The sequence below is a fragment of the Eschscholzia californica genome, unplaced genomic scaffold (assembly GCF_041429995.1).
Source record: "Eschscholzia californica isolate CP2 unplaced genomic scaffold, dmEscCali1.0.p SCAF_2, whole genome shotgun sequence".
NCBI lineage: Eukaryota > Viridiplantae > Streptophyta > Magnoliopsida > Ranunculales > Papaveraceae > Eschscholzia > Eschscholzia californica.
The window spans coordinates 15,494,059-15,512,448 of record NW_028238309.1 but is presented as its reverse complement, the minus strand read 5'-3'; the positions used below and the strand labels follow the sequence as shown (position 1 = coordinate 15,512,448).

General features: G+C 36.8%; 1 protein-coding gene across 3 annotated transcripts; it reads right to left on the bottom strand.

The window, feature by feature from the left end:
* Positions 1-6,605: 6,605 nt before the first annotated feature.
* Positions 6,606-12,194, bottom strand: OVA6 (Class II aaRS and biotin synthetases superfamily protein). Of its 3 annotated transcripts, none has more exons than XM_086664477.1 (12): positions 11,949-12,194; positions 10,913-11,312; positions 10,757-10,813; positions 10,474-10,584; positions 10,262-10,348; positions 10,068-10,181; positions 9,773-9,979; positions 8,965-9,102; positions 8,242-8,403; positions 7,946-8,145; positions 7,006-7,089; positions 6,606-6,916 (listed from the first exon to the last, which is right to left on the bottom strand). In XM_086664477.1, the coding sequence occupies exons 2-12, from the start codon at positions 11,273-11,275 to the stop codon at positions 6,775-6,777; spliced, it is 1,665 nt and encodes a 554-aa protein (XP_086520603.1). In that variant the 5' UTR covers positions 11,276-11,312; positions 11,949-12,194; the 3' UTR covers positions 6,606-6,774. The 3 variants fall into 3 exon arrangements, with proteins under 3 accessions (XP_086520603.1, XP_086520605.1, XP_086520604.1); XM_086664479.1 differs by having other exon boundaries at positions 10,913-11,353; positions 11,442-12,177; XM_086664478.1 differs by having other exon boundaries at positions 10,913-11,408; positions 11,949-12,177.
* Between the last annotated feature and the right edge of the window lie 6,196 nt (positions 12,195-18,390).

The window sequence follows — 18,390 nt, the reverse complement described above, 5'->3', positions numbered from 1 at the left end:
TTCTCTGGAGGAGAACCATATTTTTTAGCTGGTGGAATTACCTAAGGGTAAGAAGGCATTGCTTAACAGGTTGGTGTATAGAGTTAAGCATGAGGAGACCAGTTTACTCCCTCGATATAAGGCTAGGTTGGTTGTGGAAGGGTTAAGCCAAAGGAAGGGAATTGATTTCGATGAAATATTCTCTCTTGTTGTGAAGATGTCATTCATTCGGGTTGCAATTGGATTGGCAGCGAGCCTTGATCTAGAGGTGAAGCAAATGGATGTAAAGACTGCTTTTCTCTATGGTGATTTGCAGGAAGAGATTTACATGATGCAACCGGAAGGCTTTGTGAAGAAGGGCAAAGAGGACTATGTTCGCCGCTTAAGAAAAGCCTTTATGGATTGAAACAGGCACCGTGACAGTGGTATAAGAAGTTTGAGTCAGTTATGGGGGAGCATGGTTATAACAAGACTACTTTTGATCATTGTGTGTTTGTTCAGAGATTTGGTGAAGATGATTTTATCATCTTGTTGCTGTATGTTGACGATATATTGATTGTGGGCAGGAACTCTGGGAGAATCCAGGAGTTGAAGAAGCAGCTTAGCAAGTTCTTTGTCATGAAAGATTTGGGTCCAGCGAAGCAGATTCTTGGTATAAGAATTGTTCGAGATAGAAAGAACAGGTTGATTCACTTATCTCAGAAGAATTACATTGAAAAGATACTTCAAAGGTTTTGCATGGACAAATCTAAAGCTGTCAGCACGCCTCTTGCTGGACACTTTAGATTGAGCAGTCAACATAGTCCGAGTACAGATTCAGAGAGGGAAGATATGGAGAGGGTTCCATATGCTTCTACTGTTGGTAGTTTGATGTATGCTATGGTGTGTACCAGACCTGACATAGATCATGTGGTTGGTGCTGTTAGTAGGTTTTTTTTCTAATCCGGGGAAGGAACATTGGGCTGCAGTGAAGTGGATTTTGAGATATCTTCGAGGGACTTCTAGTTTGAAGCTTACTTTCGGAGGTGATCAGTCACTACTGGTCAGTTACACTAACTCTGATATGGCTGAGGACATTGATTCAAGGAAGTCTACTTCGGGTTACCTGGTAACATTTACAGCGGGAGCTGTAGCATGGCAGTCAAGGCTGCAAAAGTGCGTTGCACTTTCGACCACTGAAGCTGAGTTTATAGCCGCAACTGAAGCTTGTAAGGAGTTGTTGTGGATGAAGAATTATCTTGAGGAGATCGGATTCAATCAAGATAAGTATGTATTGCTTTGTGACAGTCAAAGTGCAATACATCTCGACAAGAATTCGACGTTTCATTCACGTTCGAAGCACATCGATGTGAGGTATCATTGGATACGAGATGTGGTTGCTTCCAAGGAGTTAGAGCTGGTTAAAGTTCATAAAGACGAAAACGGTGCTGATATGATGACGAAGGCTCTGCCGAAGGGGAAGCTGGAGGTCTGCCGAGGGATAGCGGGGTTGGTTGTACAAGCCTGTCGAGGAAAAACGGAGCTGGCTAGTTCTAGGGTTGTCAAGGGGACAACAAGCCTGGTTGTTTCTGCCACCTAGTCGGAGGGGGAGTTTGTTGGGTTTTCCTCCTAGTGGGGAAACCTAGTTGGGTTTGTATTAGGAAACCAAACCCGGACCCTAGTCGAGTTTCTTTGGGTCGGTTACTTATGACGGTGGAATTAGGGTTAAGGGTAAGTCTATAAATACTTCCTTAATCTCAATTAGAAGTATGAAAACACAATTAGAAATGCACAAGAGAAGAAGGGAGAGAAGGAGGTTGCCGAGAAGAGTGGGGAAGAACTTTTTCAGCACGCGCAATCTTCGTTGTTCGGAAAATCCAACGGCGAGTTCTTCTCCGATTGAGCTGAAATTTGGCAGAACTGTTCTTGACATATTCAACTAGTATTTGTATGGTGTGATTGAGATTTAGTGGCCGAAATCCTAGTGAATTTAGGGTCGTTTTGGACTGCAAATTTCTGGGTTGTTTTATTCTTTTTTTGTGAAGGTTTCTCCGTGTTTCTTCGTGTTTGAGATTGAGATTGGCCGGAAAACCTCCTCTGGTGGACGTACTCTGTAACTACTTTGCTTATTATAATTGATTTAGTTGGACTATGAGTCCCGTGGTTTTTACTTCTCATCTTGAGGAGGTTTTCCACGTTAAAAATCGTTTTCTTATTTACTTTCCATTTTTTGTTTATTGCTCCCGCTATTCTTCTGTATTATCCTCGTAACTAACACAAAGGGGAAAAACTTATATTTTCGCTGCGTCGACTCGACCCGTTTTTCCCAACAGAAGACATGGTGAGAGGAATTTTGGAGGTTATGTTAGTAATTGGTGTTAATCTTCATCAAGGAAGAGATACCAACAAGGCAAAGAAGAGGGGTTGACCAGTTCATATAGAATGAAAGGTTTGTCTCAGGGAAAGTTGGACTCCTAGATTTCTTTGTGAATAGGTGAAACTTCAAGTAATCCATATTGGACTACCTTGATTATCTTTTTGACTTTAGAAACACTTAAAAAATAGTTCAAAACTGAACTTAAATGCTCCAATTTCACAGATAATTATCTTCAATCTGTCTCATAAGTTAGGTAAGCTTGGAGCAACCCAAATGTATGATTTTCAAGCCACAAAATAGAAAAGGATCAAACAAACCAGTCAAAGAAAATACTTTTCTCACCTACTGCTACTATCCTTCCGTTTAACCAGATTCTGTGTACGTGGCAGCTACTTATAGGTCAAAAAGTGGTACGCGTGAAATGTGGAAAGAGTGGGGCTGTGGAGATAAAGAGAGGGAAGTCCATTATGTTTAGACCTAAATATTCTATCTATTGTTGACACTCATCACATATATGGGGACAGATTTTTTTTTGAATATGACAAAATATACCCCCACACCAACTTAAGGTTGGTGAAGAAAGCAACCCTTCCATATTTTGAAAATGGACATGAAAATGTTTAACCTAAAAAATGTATATTTAAACATATGACCTACTAGAAATTTTGATCATGATAATTGATATGGTTATCAATAAATAATGATTAATCTAGAAAATATGTGATTTGGTGAAGAAATTTATAGTCTTAGATGACTAATTGGTAGGAAAATAAAATATTTTTAATCATAAAAATCGTGTTTTTGTCTCACAATTTTAACACAACATGTATACCAAAAACTATTATATAATTATAGTTGTAAGACATTAGATAAAACGTCACTAACTTGAACAACATCAATTAGATAAACAAATACAATTTTTGCATTCACAAAAGAAACATCGATGCTAAACTAAATAACCCGAGACTTCATACAAGTGTTTTTAGTGAATTTTCTAATGTATTTGGTGCAAGCGGAATTTAGACCATTCTTCGGGCTAAAATATCATCTTGTGTTTTGTTATTTGATTCTTAAACTCGGAACCCTAAAGAGTACAAACAAAAGATCACCGTTGACTGAACAAATAACCTTGAGGGAGGTTCCATTGGCACAATGGAACCCTAAAGCCGCCAATGGAACCCTAAAGCCATTTTAGCTATGGGCAGGTGACAAAACGGTTGACTCTGGTCAATAATGTTATACTTTGGGTATAAGCGGTAGAGGTTCTATTCAAATATGAGAGGTGAAAGGTGTTGGTTCCTATATCACATTTGTGGTGGCAAAAGTCCCTTCCCTACCAATGATACCAATGAGGTTGAAAAGAGAGTCGTGATGGGGGGACTCCACAACCCGAGTTTAGGGCAAGGCTAAGGTTGGGATGAAACTTGGTTAGGGTGGGGAAGGAAATGACTATACTTTTGTAAAGGACAATCGATCACGCACCAGAGATCCGGAAGAATTTCCAAGAGTTGATGTTCGAGGGTAGGGTTATATATATATGTCTCTGAGATTATTTAAATAATTTTTGGGCTTAGGGTCCAAAAATCTACTCTTAAACTTTTAATCATCTCTACTCCTCAAATAAGTTTATAAGCTGAAGTATTAAAAAAAATGGAAATCTAGTCCATTTGTATCCATCTCTAGAGAGAACATAAATCTCTAGATTTCATATTAAATCATAATACCTAAACTAACCTTCTATATAAACAAAAACTCATTTTCCATCAAAATTCTCAAATATCCGTTTTCAATTTTTATCTTCCACCTTCTCTCTCCAATCACGATCCTATTAACAGAAATCATTATCTTCTTTATTCTTTAAACCGGAAACCATTACTTTTCTCTCTCTAAAAACGAAAACTCTACTTAATCTAGATTTGAAGAAGCTCGAAATCTCCTTCCAATCCATTACACTAGCTGAAACCTCCATCGGTTATTTCGATTTCTATCATCAAAGATTCAGTTTGTTTTATTTTTAAGATCAATAGTTGCTTCTGAGGTTAAAGTAACAAGTTTAATCTTTCTATTTAATGTTTTCATCATCATCTGTAAAGATATTTATGATTTTCATTTTAACCGGTTTCATCTCTGTATCATCTTTTCTAATATTCATGATTTTCTCTCTCTAAGATCTTCATAACCGATTTATGATGTTAATGTTAAATTCTTGTTTACTAATTCATTATATTCGATTATGTTTTGTTTGTATCCATGTATTATTTTATTTTTCATTAGATTTATGTTACATATCTTGATGTTTAGAACATTTCTTGATATCAGATCCTGGTAACCGTACTTTGAACTAGAGAAGATTCCGTACGTCTTTTTTGTAACAAAATGTAAATGATGTGTAATTTATTGAACATGACACATCTGAACTAGAGAAGATTTCGTACAATGTTATTGTAACAGAATTTAAACAATGTGTATTGTTCAAACAATTATATGTACTTTATTGCGCTTTACACATTTGAACCAGTGAAGATTCCGTACAATTTTATTGTAACAGAAGTTAAACAATGTGTAATGTTCCACAAATTATATGTAATTTATTGCACTTTACATATATTTTTTTCACATAACAGTAGCATTGTCATTCAAACTAAAGTTCTGTTGTCTCCAACACATGATGAAATTTATTAAACAGTGCATATACTTTATAACATTTTTCATTGTAGTTTTTCATAAAAGATACGTATTGTTGACAATTATTTACATTTTTGTTTTGTAGTTTAGCTGTTACTAATGGAAATTCTTACAGAATCATCCAACGTAGGGAAGAAGATAAAACTAAAGCATTTCGATTCGCCCTTCAACAGTATAGTATAAACTCATGACATGATTTCAGGTTTGTCAAGAATGATTTAAAGTGTGTAACTGCTATTTGTTGAATGAATCAAATAGTTGAGAAGATACTGCAGTGTACTTGTGAAAAAAATATTAAGTTTTGGTATAAATAATGTGAACCATTGGATAAGTTACGTTGTATACATGACAAATGATGGTTTCCTCGTCATAAATAACACATAATGTACGAACTTGTTTCATAATTTGTATTTGATGTGTGGTTATGTATGAGAAAACGAAAACGAATGTTGCTGTGATGTTCGTAAATAGTATATAATTATGAACATGTTTCATAATTTGTAAGGGATGTTTGGTTATGTATAAGTAAAAACGAAAATTAAATGAGAGAAAATGATATATACGTTATGCATATTAACCCTCAAATCATGCTAAATTGATCCCAGAAAATATATTTTTTCCAAATTTAAAAGTTATGTGAGAGAAAGTGATATATACGTTATGTATATTAACCCCCAAATCACGCTAAATTGATCCCAGAAAAATATACTATTTACAAATCTGAAAGTTAAGTTAGAGAAAGTGATATATATACATTATGTATAATAACCCCCCTAAATTGATCCCAGAAAAATATACTCTTTCTAAATCTGAAAGTTAAGTGAGAGAAAGTGATATATATATACGTTTTGTATATTAACCCCCAAATCACGCTAAATTGATCACAGAAAAAGGACTAAAAACTCATTTTTTGGAAAGATTGGATCCTAAATCTTTTTTGAACATTATTTTGGACCTTATACCCATGGACCCTTATTTAAACTGAATGTAACATGTGTAACGCCAAATGTACCTATGATTAATCAAATTGATAGTTTTGTTTGTATTTTTGAGTCTCTTTGGCATAACAGGTTAGGCCATGTACATAGTAAATCATTAAAGAAGTTAATAAACATAGATTTCATTCGAAATTTTGAAACAGACCCTAAGAGTAAGTGTCAACCATGTGCCGAGCTAAAAATGACCGAGACTTCATTTCAATCTATAGAAGAGAATAGACTTAATACATAGTGACATATGTGACTCCAAGATGTTTTAGGCGAAACGGGGAAACAAATACTTCACTACTTTTACTATGACTACTCGATTATGTTACGTATACTTACTAAGGGGTAAGGATGAAGCAGGACAAAACTCAGAACTACAATTGTGAGGTGTTGATCAGAAATAGGCCAACACCTTACCAAAATCTTACAGAAGTGCAGATTTGGGGCTTCTTTTGGTCATGACAAAAAAAAGATCCGTACGTTAAATCAACCATAAGCTTGAAACCTACAAAAGAATCTACCTCAATAACGATCGAACATTCAGAACAAAACAATGGAATTTGGCGGAAAGTCGTAAGGGATGCCCCAGAAGCTAGATATAGAAGCAACATATTCCATATAACTTAATATCTAACAGACAAATTAAAGTCGAAAATGCGTTCACCAGAAAAAAAAAAGAAACCCCATCTCTTGATTACGATGATGAGATACCATGCTTCTTTCTTATTCTTCTCTTTTTCAAATACCCACAAGTGAATCTTCTAAATTTTAGTAAGATTTTGCAAAAATTGCGACTTCTTCAGCAGGATTTCCAGTCATCAAACATGTTTTGGTACCTTGGGGTTGCTCAAAAGGAAAACATCTAATTGTTGCACCTGTTTCTTCTTTCACCCTTAATTCCTCTTTATCACTGCAAGAAAAAGATAATCACAAATTTGTCAATCGATGCCTAGACAAGTATACAAGCAAGACAAGAATGAAACTATACACAAACTTTACCTTGCAGACCAAGGACCCCTTGCCCATTTTCCTTGAGAGATTGCTTCCTTAAGCTCGTCATATGAACTCACATCGATGATGTTACTACACACAAATAAACAATACCTTTTCAGTTACCAAATGGAACGGCTTTACTTCAAAACCATTTCAGTATCTTTATAAGAGAAAGAAAATAAGGTGCACTAATGTTTATACAACAGTTAAAAAGTGATCTGGCTCATGGCTCACTATAAAAAAAGGTAAAGGAAAAGGTCACTATATCGGGTTCTCATCAAAAGGATGTACCTGAAATATGGAAATAACATTCAGAAAATGATTATTAGTGGTTAAATCACGGTAAAAATGGTCTCTTGATTTTACCACTTCATTTTAAAAATGTAACATAGCTTTAACGATTAAAAAACGTGTCCTTAGAAGGCAAACTCTTATGACTGGCAAAGAGGGAAGAAAGAAATTCTGGAATAACGAGGAAAAAGGGTGGCGATATTGGACCGTTCCTGAAAATGGCCGTTATTTCCTCATAAAGGCCAATAACATTAGTTGGTTCATTGTGATACAGAAAGATGGGAAAAGAGAAGGGATACAAATGAAATCACGAAAATGAGATTTTCGGCGGGGTAAGGTTTCATAAAATGAATTCTCAAAGACAAATCGTAAAAGAAACAAAAAAAGTTGCAATAGTTTTCATTCGTCTATAAAATATGGTTTAAGATATTTAATATACTAAATTACTGAGAAAACATCCAATTTTTTAGACATTAGTTACACTAATTAAATGCAGCCTAAATATTATCATTTGCGTTTCCTAACATCAAACAACTAAATACTGAACAATTGGACGCAGAAAATTTCATCTTTCAATACTTGGTGACCAGTGCCTAAATAGGTAGAATGAGGACATTTCAAAAGCAGTAAGACCTCGAAAGAACAAGATAAATACCTATCTCTGAATGATATTGCTCTTTGTAAAAGGGATGCTTGAATCTCCTCCAACTTATCCTTCACATAGGCCTCCAAAACCGAAGGTTCCATTGATACTCCAAACACCTTCCCTTGCTTTCCGGGAATATCTCTCCTAGATACAACCAAAGTTCCGCTTGAAACATCGCGAGGTCCAATTTCTATCCTTATAGGCACACCCTGATGAACAAAAAAATTCATTGGTTAGGGTAGTAAAAACCATAGCTAGAATGAAACATGCAATAAGGACTAGCAATCACAAAATCCGATGCATACTTTCATCTCCCAGAAATTGAATTTCCATCCTGGGGTTCGTTGTTCTGAGTCGTCCAATTTAATTCTGACCCCAGCGGCTTTTAGTGCTTTCTGCACGGACATTGCGGCATTAAGAACTCCTGTTTTCTCCTCAGCCTTCTTCCAAATTGGCACAATAACCACCTGATAATGTAACGTAACTGCATGAGATTCTTTGGACTTGGAAAGAAGTAATATATGCCCATATGATGGAAAATGTTAGGACAATCCCACACTGATAGTGGAAAGGGCACGGGTTGAGTTTATAACTGTAGGGAAAGCCTTACCTCTTGAGCTAGCCTTTGAGGTATGAGAGGCCCAAGACCACCCAACACTGGTATCAGAGCCCAAGATAAAGTAAGTGTCGACACAATAACTTTTGAAATTAAAGCCAATGTGTGAGGTGAAGATTGTTAGGATAATCCCAAATTGGTTGTGGAAGGGGCACGGGTTGAGTTTATAAGTGGAGGGAAAGCCTTACTTCTTGAGCCAGCTTTTGGGGTAAGAGAGGCCCAAGACCACACAACAAGAAAAAATGTTTATTCTAGACATTGTTCACATGAAATGTATAAATATGCCCATACATACTGATATGTCGTCACAGCGAGAAAGAGACACTTTTTACAGGTAAGAATTAGGAAACAATATTTTAGATGTAACCAGAAAATATAGGCTGCAGTAAAATGGAAAAGAGAACCAACCAACCTGTATTGGTGCCATTCTCGGAGGGAGCATTAAACCGGCATCATCTCCATGAGTCATGATAATACCACCAACAAAGCGGGTGCTGATAGCCCATGATGTCTGCCAGACATGTTTCCTTTGTTCATTTTCATCAGTGAACTGTAACAGACAAAAAAAATCCTTACAATTGATTTGACATTGCGAGGTTAAAAGCATTACTTAGAAGGAAAAAGAACACAAGCGGAGATAGAGATTGAGTTACTTTTCCTCCCATACTCAGGCTTCTAATTTCTAACTTTAGAGTATTACTTAATTTGAGAGTTCAAGAGAGATTTCTGCCTGAATGTAATCTATATGACTTGAAGTAAATCAATGTTGAAGCTTCAATCAACGAGTTTACACCGCCTGGAGTTTACAGTCTGTAGAGGTTAAACTCTCTGCCCAAAGGAACCTAATTCTGTCAAAAAGGGAACAGCATATTCTGGAAACTAGCTAATAAATCCTTATGAATTGGTAATTCAGAAAACAGGAAATTACCAAAACAAGGAGCGTAATTAATAACGTAGGAACTACTCAAAGCCTAGACATGCGAGTCATGGTTTCATGCTTGAAATACCCTTGAGTCGAGGATTAAACTGACCATCTATTCGAACATGGAACGTAGTCAAGGATTATATTGTACTCATAACATAGGAGGCCAAGTACAATTAGCCAAATACGTCAACTAGAAACTTCACTGAAGTCTGGACTAGTACAAGGTTCTAAGTAACATAGCTCGTAGCTATAATGGAAATATGTAAACTTATGTTAATGCTTAATTTAGTCAGACCTGTGTCCCGAATGCACGAGAAAAATTCTGCCCTAGGTTGTGACTGGTTCCAGCCTGTAATGCTTTTCTATCACCCATCATAGCTTCAATTGTGTACGTTCTAATAGCACCTGCAAAAGTCTCAGCTTTTGATTTCCGACCTGTAACAACTGGTATTGCAGCTTCCTCAAATGCAAATTTCGTATAGACATCAATCATCTGTAATGCCTGCATTTCAACAATGAACTACAAATTTTAACTATGAAACCACTAGAGTATCAAAAGGAGCGAATGTATATACATATATCGTGCCAACCTCTTTCTCAGCCTCTTCCGCATCTGCATGAGCTGTATGACCCTCTTGCCACAAAAACTCAAGGGTCCTTACAAATGGTTTTGTTCGCAGTTCCCATCTCGTGACATTTGCCCACTGCAAAGTATCATAATCAGCTTCAGTAAAAAAGAAAATATACGAAACAAATAGCAGACGACACTTCAATATCAACTTACCTGATTAACCATGAGAGGAAGATCACGGTAACTTTGGATCCATTTCGTGAACATGTGATTTACAATTGTTTCACTTGTAGGTCGCACCTGCCAATACCTCAAAAGTACAAGTGAAAAGAATCAAAACCAACACCCACCTTTGGACCTCATCATAGATAAACTAATCAAATAACCAAAAAGTTAATGTTGGCGAACGCAAGAAAGAAACTTACCACAAGTTTTTCTTCGAGCTCTTTCCCTCCTCCGATGGTTACAAGTGCTAGTTCGGGGCTGAAACCTTCAACATGGCTAGCCTCTTTCTCTATGAATGAGTATGGTATAAACTGCAAACGGTCGTTATGAAAATATAAGCCAACTGAAAATGCAATGAGAAAAGAGTGCTTATGAGTCAATAATATAGGTATTAGTCGTATAGGGAAAATTTAAAAAGCTTGTTGAATGCGATTTAATATCTATTTGACAGCCGTAAAACCAACCAGTTACAAAAAAATCTACCTGTGGAAAGTACATGTTACTGTGACCAGTCTCTTTGAACTTGACATTTAAATAATCCTGCAATGAAAAGAGAAAAAGATAAGAAAACAACACTGAGATTTAGGAGGAACATGGTGATTTTATTAATTAGGGCATAATATACAAAAAAAAGTATACCTGAATTGCTTCCCATATAGCATAAGCATAAGGGCGAATAACCATGGTTCCACGAACAGGGCCATAATCAGCGAGTTCAGCATTGGCGATGACATCAAGATACCAAGCATTAAAATCTTGAGACCGTGGAGTGATGAAACCCTCTTGCCCTGATTTTATCTGGTTCTTCTCATTTATTGGCTGCTTTTTATTTGTTGAACTCTCAGTAGTGGAGAAATTGCTTGATATTGAAGATAGTAAAGGTGGGTTGCAGGAGAGACGACGAATGAGCTTGTGTTGGTAATGGAGGTGACGGATGAAGAAAGGAGATGAATTGCAAACCGATAGGAGTGTGAGCGAAGAGAAACTGAGAACCGCCACCATGACTGATCTTGGTTCAATTAAATCAGCTTCTAATAATCTGTAAGCAGGGGCGGAGCCAGGATTTAAACTTAGTCCGGGCTAAACTTTAACTTCACCATTGTTTAACTACAAGTCCCTATAAGTAGGTTTTATCCTAAACATAAATCAATATCAATCAAATATCAACTAAACATGAATCATATATCAACCAATATCAATCGACAATCAAATAAACTAAACATGAATCAATAAACAATGTCAATTGACAATTAGACCTCAAGTAATGAACTAAATTTAAACTTATCTAAGCTTCTAATTTATAAGAGAGTAAGAGGAATTTCATCAAACACTTGGTATATAAGACTACAACCTAAACCATCTCTATGATTCTCAAAGAGATTCATCAATTTCTTGATGAATTTCATAAAAGGGGAAGCAAAATTATATCTAAAAAATGGAATAATGATCAAAATAACCTCCATGAGTCATAACATTCAGATTTTAGAAACATCAAACATGAGCTGTGAGGTGTAGTTTGAGTGTTCAAATCAAAGGAACTGTTCAGTTAACAACTAAGAGAAGAGATAACAGAAAGAAAAAAAAACAGAAGGTTGTTGAAAAAGAAAAAATGAAAAGAGGGTAGCAGCTATTATAAGAGAAGAAGTAGAATATGAAGAAAATGGAAAACAATTACATTTGATATTGGAGAACGGATTTGGGAGCTTGGATCCTTGGGGAAGAAGTAGAAGCTGGTTGTTGAAGAAGAATCTCTCTCTCTCTCTCTCGGTCTGTCTCTGTATTTGGTGGAGTGCCCTTGGATCCTTGGAGAAGAAGATGAAGAGTGACGACTGCTTCTCAGAAGAAGAAGAAGAAGAAGAAGAAGTGGATTAGATAAAATTGGGCTTAATTACATTATGGCCCCCTCAGACCAACTCACCTTAATGGACCTTATAGGTGTCGACCCACCTCTATAATGGGCCCTTCGGTGAATCTTTTGCTAGTTAATTTTAGCTTTTCTATCATTTCTTTCTTTTCAAAACCCAATTTTTTATAGGAACATCATTAAGGGTCTGTTTGATACGTTAGAATGTCTGAGTAAGAAAATCATTTTTTTTCTGATAGGAAAGAAAATCAACTTTTTTTCATATGAAATCAAGTTCTAGTGTTTGATAGAAACATAGGAAAATGGGGATGCCTTCAGGAAATGATGAAATGATTGGGCTATAAGATGGTGCCTTTATCTCTTCTTATCAATCCTCAAGCCCAGATTGGCCAAGAGAAAGGGAGCAAATTGGTAGAGACAGAGAGCATATCGTAGAGAGAGAAGATATTGGGAGAGATAGCAGCTGATCGTGATTCTTTTAAGGTTCATGGAAGAAATCCATTTGGGATCTAGAGAGAGGTCGATTTGGAATCTAATCGATCTCGAAGGGGTTTCTTCCCTAACTCGATTATTTAATCAAAGCATGGGGATATATTAGTCAGGGCAAAATCTAACTAAGATGCATGAATCAGTTGATTGAGAAAGAGGGAGAGACATTGATGGTACATATTAGTCGGTGAAGAGAATTTAGGGGTGGGGATCAGGCGGGTTCGGGCTCACAATTTTCGGGCACGGGCGGGAGAGCAAGCCACCCGATCGGGATATCGGGCGGGTAAATATGAGCATGTGGGAGCCCGCGGCCCGATTATGCCCGAGTGCCCGTTCGGGCTCTAACGGGCTCGAGCGGGTCAGGTTTCGGGTTATATTTTTTAATAAAATATAATATATATTAAAAAAACATAATTAAAAATATCAATAAATGAAACTAAATTTCATCCATTATATATATAATCTCTACAAAAAAAGTTACATCAAAGGTTGAGATTTTTTCACAAAAAGTTATAGAAATTGAACTTAAGCCGATGGTTTGTCGGGGGCCGACTCTGGAAATCCGTCGCTCAAAGGGTCAAATTGCATCATACTAACATTAAGTTGGTGTTTCCACCAATATTTCAAACAAACAAGACACTCCAACATTTCCAAAACTGCTTCACATATCTGTTTGATCAAGCAGATCCAACGGGTAAGATCTATTTGATCAAACAGAACCTTCTGTTTCAGAGAGGAATCTACAACTTTCATCATCATCCATGTATACACTATATCATCATCATCCATTTCTTCAAATATATAAACAGTATCATCATCGTACATCTCTTTAACCATGAGGGTCGGGGACAGAGATACCGTGGGTGATGAATCCGGCGATTTACATCTCTGATAAACAGATCATTTGTAATAATAAAATAAAAAATATATATATATTTTAGGATCATGACTTCATTGATCAATAAACAATCTGATATTTAAAAAAAATCATTAAATAACACCATAACATCTCTGTTTCACATATCATATGTGATAAAAAAAAATATATTTTATTATCATCACATAATTTACATCTTTCATCTGTAAACCATCTCAAATTTTTTTTTAAAAGTTTTACATTAAATAACATCACATTTCTGTTTCACAGATTAATTAAAGAAAAAAATTAGGACCATCATTTGATTCACATCTCTGATCTATAACCATCTCATATCTTAAAAAAAAAAAAAAAAGTTTTTCATTAAATAACACAACATCTCTGTTTCGATGATCATATGTAAAAAAAAAAAAACTGAATCATCAAATGATTCACATCTCTAATCAATAAACCATCTGATATTTTAAAAAAATTATATTGAATAACATCACATCTCTGTTTCGATGATCATATGTAAAAAAAACAAATTAGTATCATCACATGATTTACATCTCTGAAGCCTGATCTATAACCATCTCATATCTCATATTACAAAAAAAAGTTTAAAATCGAATAACATCACATCTGTGATCTGTTTCGATGATCATATGTAATAAAAATAAAAAACAAATTAGTATCATCACATGATTCACGTCTCTGATCTATAACCATCTCATATTTAAAAAAAAAAATTACATTAGCATCACATCTGCTTCGATCGATGATCATATATAACAAAAAAAAAAATATAAATTTAACATCACAAATGATTCACATCTATAAATACATCTAATATAAGGCAGAGATTTGGTTTACTAACCATTTTGCTTTAAAGAAGCTGAGAAGGAGGCGTTTCCTTCGAAATGATCCAATATCAAAACGTGATGTTGATCCTTCTATTTTAGGTCTAAAACAACATAGTTTAAGTTTTAGGTTTTAATCTTTTAGGTTTTATTCTTTTAGGTTTTAGTCTTTTAGGTTTGAGGAAGATGGGGGGGCAGTGAAATCTGTGAGGGTGAGGCCGTGAGGGAGATGAGGGAGTGATGAGTCATGAAAATGTCTCATCTGAGTCTCATAACTCGGGCTAGTTAGTCTAATTCGAGCCTTTACTCTGATAATTTGCTTGTTTCTCTTTCCAGGTCTCATTTACGGAGTTCGATGCGAAAACATAGTGATAAAGACATACTTGAGGGGCATTTTGGTCATTTTAATGACAAGGGTATTCTAGTCAATATTAGTGCCCATGTGAAAGTAGAGGCCAATACGAATCCATCGGCGAAAGCGGAAGTGGAATCGGAGTCCGGACAAGAAAGATAGAGCGAGTCAAAGTTGAGTCGGAATTAGTTGACTAAAGGTCAACATGGATCTCTCGAAAGGCACATGGCGACAGATGGACGGCAGAGTGTGCGAGAGGGATGATTTCGGGATTAGTGGGACGTCGCTTGGGTTTTTTTTTTTTTTCTTCTTTGAAACAAATCTGGTACTGGGGCGCAACCAAGCTACGGTACTCCCTTGCATATCCGACAGACGTTGGGACTCCCTTGAAGATCAGACGGTTCTGGATGCTCTTCTCAGTAGGTCGCGTAACACCCTAGCTTCCATTTTAATGGATAGAGCCGACAGCTATAAAACCCATAAGGTCTGACGTCTCTTTCTATCTTCTCTCTTATTTCTCCAAATTAGATTTTAGAAAGTGATGGAGATAAAAAGGAAAGATATATTCATAGATTTCTATAGAGAGAAACATGGCTGGAAACGGAGAGAGGATTGAGTATTTTTAGAGAGACATGGAAGGAGCTCGGCTGGAGAGGATTTTTTTTAGAAATGGAAAGAAGGAGGGGTGGACGGTTTTGATTCTCGGCTATAACAACAGGGATCACTCCACGGTTATAATCTCATCTCGGTTTGGGGGTCAAGAACATCACCATCTCTAAGCTCAACCTATAGAGAAAATCAGAGAGAGAGAGAGAGAGAAACACCATTATCATCCACTTCTTTTCTTCTTCTTGTTCTGTAATTCTTTTAGTGAGAGAAAGAAACAGAGAGAGAGAGGGAAATATTTGTAGTGAGAGAAAGGAGTAATTTGTAGAGAGAGAGAGCTAAATAATCAATTGCTTTTATTTCTTCTTCATTTTTGTTTCTCTGGAGGTTTCTTTATTCATGGTTGTATAAGAGAGAGGTACTGGAAGAAGTTTAAAACAGTGGAGAGAGAGAGAGAGAGAAAACAGTGAAGAAGACGAGAAAAGAGATTGGAAAATACTTTTCCCACAGGGAAAATATTTCCGAGAAGATGAGAAAATCATTTTCCCTTAAGGCGCGTTTGGCTGCAACAGGAAACAATTTCCAGCGAGAAAAAGTTTAGTTTTCTTCCATTCTCTCTTATTCTTCATATTAATTTAATTTAATCTTATACGCCATGATTAGCTAACCATCCATCTAGGGTTTTAGGATGAAACCCATACTTGAACCTTTAGAGACATATTTTTATTTTGTTAATTCTCTTGATTGTGATTTAAAGTTGAAATTGTTTAAATTTGTAGAATTGATTTTCTTTTCATTGTTTATACTTTTAAATTTGATATATCATGCTTAGATTAGATTCTTTGATGATATATGCTTATTTGATTGATAAACAATAGTTTAGAGATTTGTTTTTCGAAATAAACAATTACATTGTTATAGATTATTGGTTTTAAACGAAAACATCTTCCGGAATTAAGATAGTTCATTATCTGAAATTCCGAGTTATAAAAAGAAAGAGAATTGATTATTTAACTATTTGTTCTAAAGATGATTTTATGTGGTAGATTCCGAAACCCCTAGACTTCTCCCCCCATTTGAGTTCATCTTTTTATTTGTTTTAATATTTTATATATTTTAATTTATTACCAAAACCTTATAAAAATCAAAAACCGAGTTACTTCCAAGTCTTAGAATAGATTTCACTAAGTCTCTGAGGAACGAACCGGACTTACCGGAATTATCACTTGACGCCCGTGCACTTGCGGGTGGTGACCTATTTAGGAAACTTTCTAGGCCCATCAGGGAGGCAGTGACTGAAGTCGGTGAGGAGAGGAGGCAGTTCTTAGGTTTAGTTTAAAGAATTGAGAGGTATTTATTGAAGGATACGATGCCTAAAGTCTGAAGGAATGGTATCCTTCCGAAGGAGTGTCCTTCGACCAAGGATGCAATGCGTGCAATTTGGCTATTAGGATCATAATGACCTTATTCGGAAGATCATTAGTCCGGTCCAATTAGGGGTCGTAATGCTTAGCTAGAAGCCAACTACGATCGTCGAATCAAGAGTTGATTCGAGGCTAACATAGACCGGATCCTACAAGGGTTACACAACAGAATAATGATTTGAACGGAGAGAATTGACTAGATGGGTAATGGCAAATAAGTGGATTGGATCCGTTATTGGTAAGTCCAGAAAGATTCGGAGAACTCCGAAAGAGATAAACATGTCCGGGCCCAAAAGGGAGGCCCGGAATGGCTTTAGGGAAGCCGGCCATGTGCTGGCCGGCCAAGGCAATAGGGCCGGCCATGTGATGGCCGGCTAGGCCCTAAGTGGGCCGGCCAAGGAAGCCCATAAAGGGCTATGTTGGCCGGCCACACTAAAGAGTCCCAATGGAGGGTATTTTGGGTGTTGCCTAATAATTAGGTTTATGGAATCATAGTTTGGGTCTAAAACCTCTTCTAGGGATTTCTATATATATCTAATTATACAACCTAAAGAGAGAGGCAATTTCAGAGGAGAAATTCCCAAGAGTCTGAGGGTTAACTGAAAGAGTTTCAGAATATACATCTCAGAGAGAGAGAGAAAAGGAGTTTTCTCAAGTATCTAGTCAAGAAGAAGGAGTTCTTCATCTCAACCTTCAAGAAGGTCCTAGCTGACTGAAAGGAGGGAGTTCAAGTCATTATTCGGTGTCTCAAGTAGAGGAGCTACACTTGGAGCTCTTATCTTCCGAATACTGATCGGAATTTAGTTCGTGGGAAAGCGATTAAGAGGTAATCTTCTTTCCAATCTAGTTCATTGGTATGTTCATGTATAGATCCTGGATATAGTGTTTAAACATATGATGTTTGAGATTCCGCTACCAACACTATTCAATTAGGTGTATGAGATACACTAGGTTATTCCCCTACAGTGGCATCACGAGCCGTTTGCATGAACTATCTTTGACTAGATGAATTAGATTCATACTTGAACAACTAGATATTAGTGTTTTAATGTTTGAATAGAGATTTAAACATAAGTTTGATGAGATCAAATTAGGGTTTTGGATGAGATTCATGACCTAGAAACACTAGAAACAAAGTTTTATGAAAAGAGTTTTCATAAACAAGTGTTAGGGTTTTGGAATTTTGATAAAAATCATCAAAACCATGAAGATTGGTTGATGAATTGATCAAAAACAGTACCTAACAGCAGCTGGAACAAAGAAAAAGAAAAGAAAAATTAGTTAGAACGACAGGATTTCCAAAAAGTTTGGAAACCCTAATGGCCGGACCGGCCAGGACGCGTCCGGGCCGGACCAGCACGTCTCGGACAGACAGTCCGAGACAGACAGGGACACGGACTGGAAATCCCAGTCCGTGAAGGACCGGGAATCCTAGTCCGAGCTGGACTAGGAGTCCGAGACTCTCGGGTCTCGGACATCCCAGAGCGTCTCGGACGCGTCTGGGAATCCCAGTCCAACACGGACTAGGAGTCCGAGACTCTCGGGTCTCGGACGTCCCAGCGCGAGGGACGCGTCTGGGACATCCCAGTCCGAGACGGAATAGGATTCCGAGACAGGAGCGTCTCGGATATCCCTGACGCGTCTGGGACGCGCTCGAGGGAAC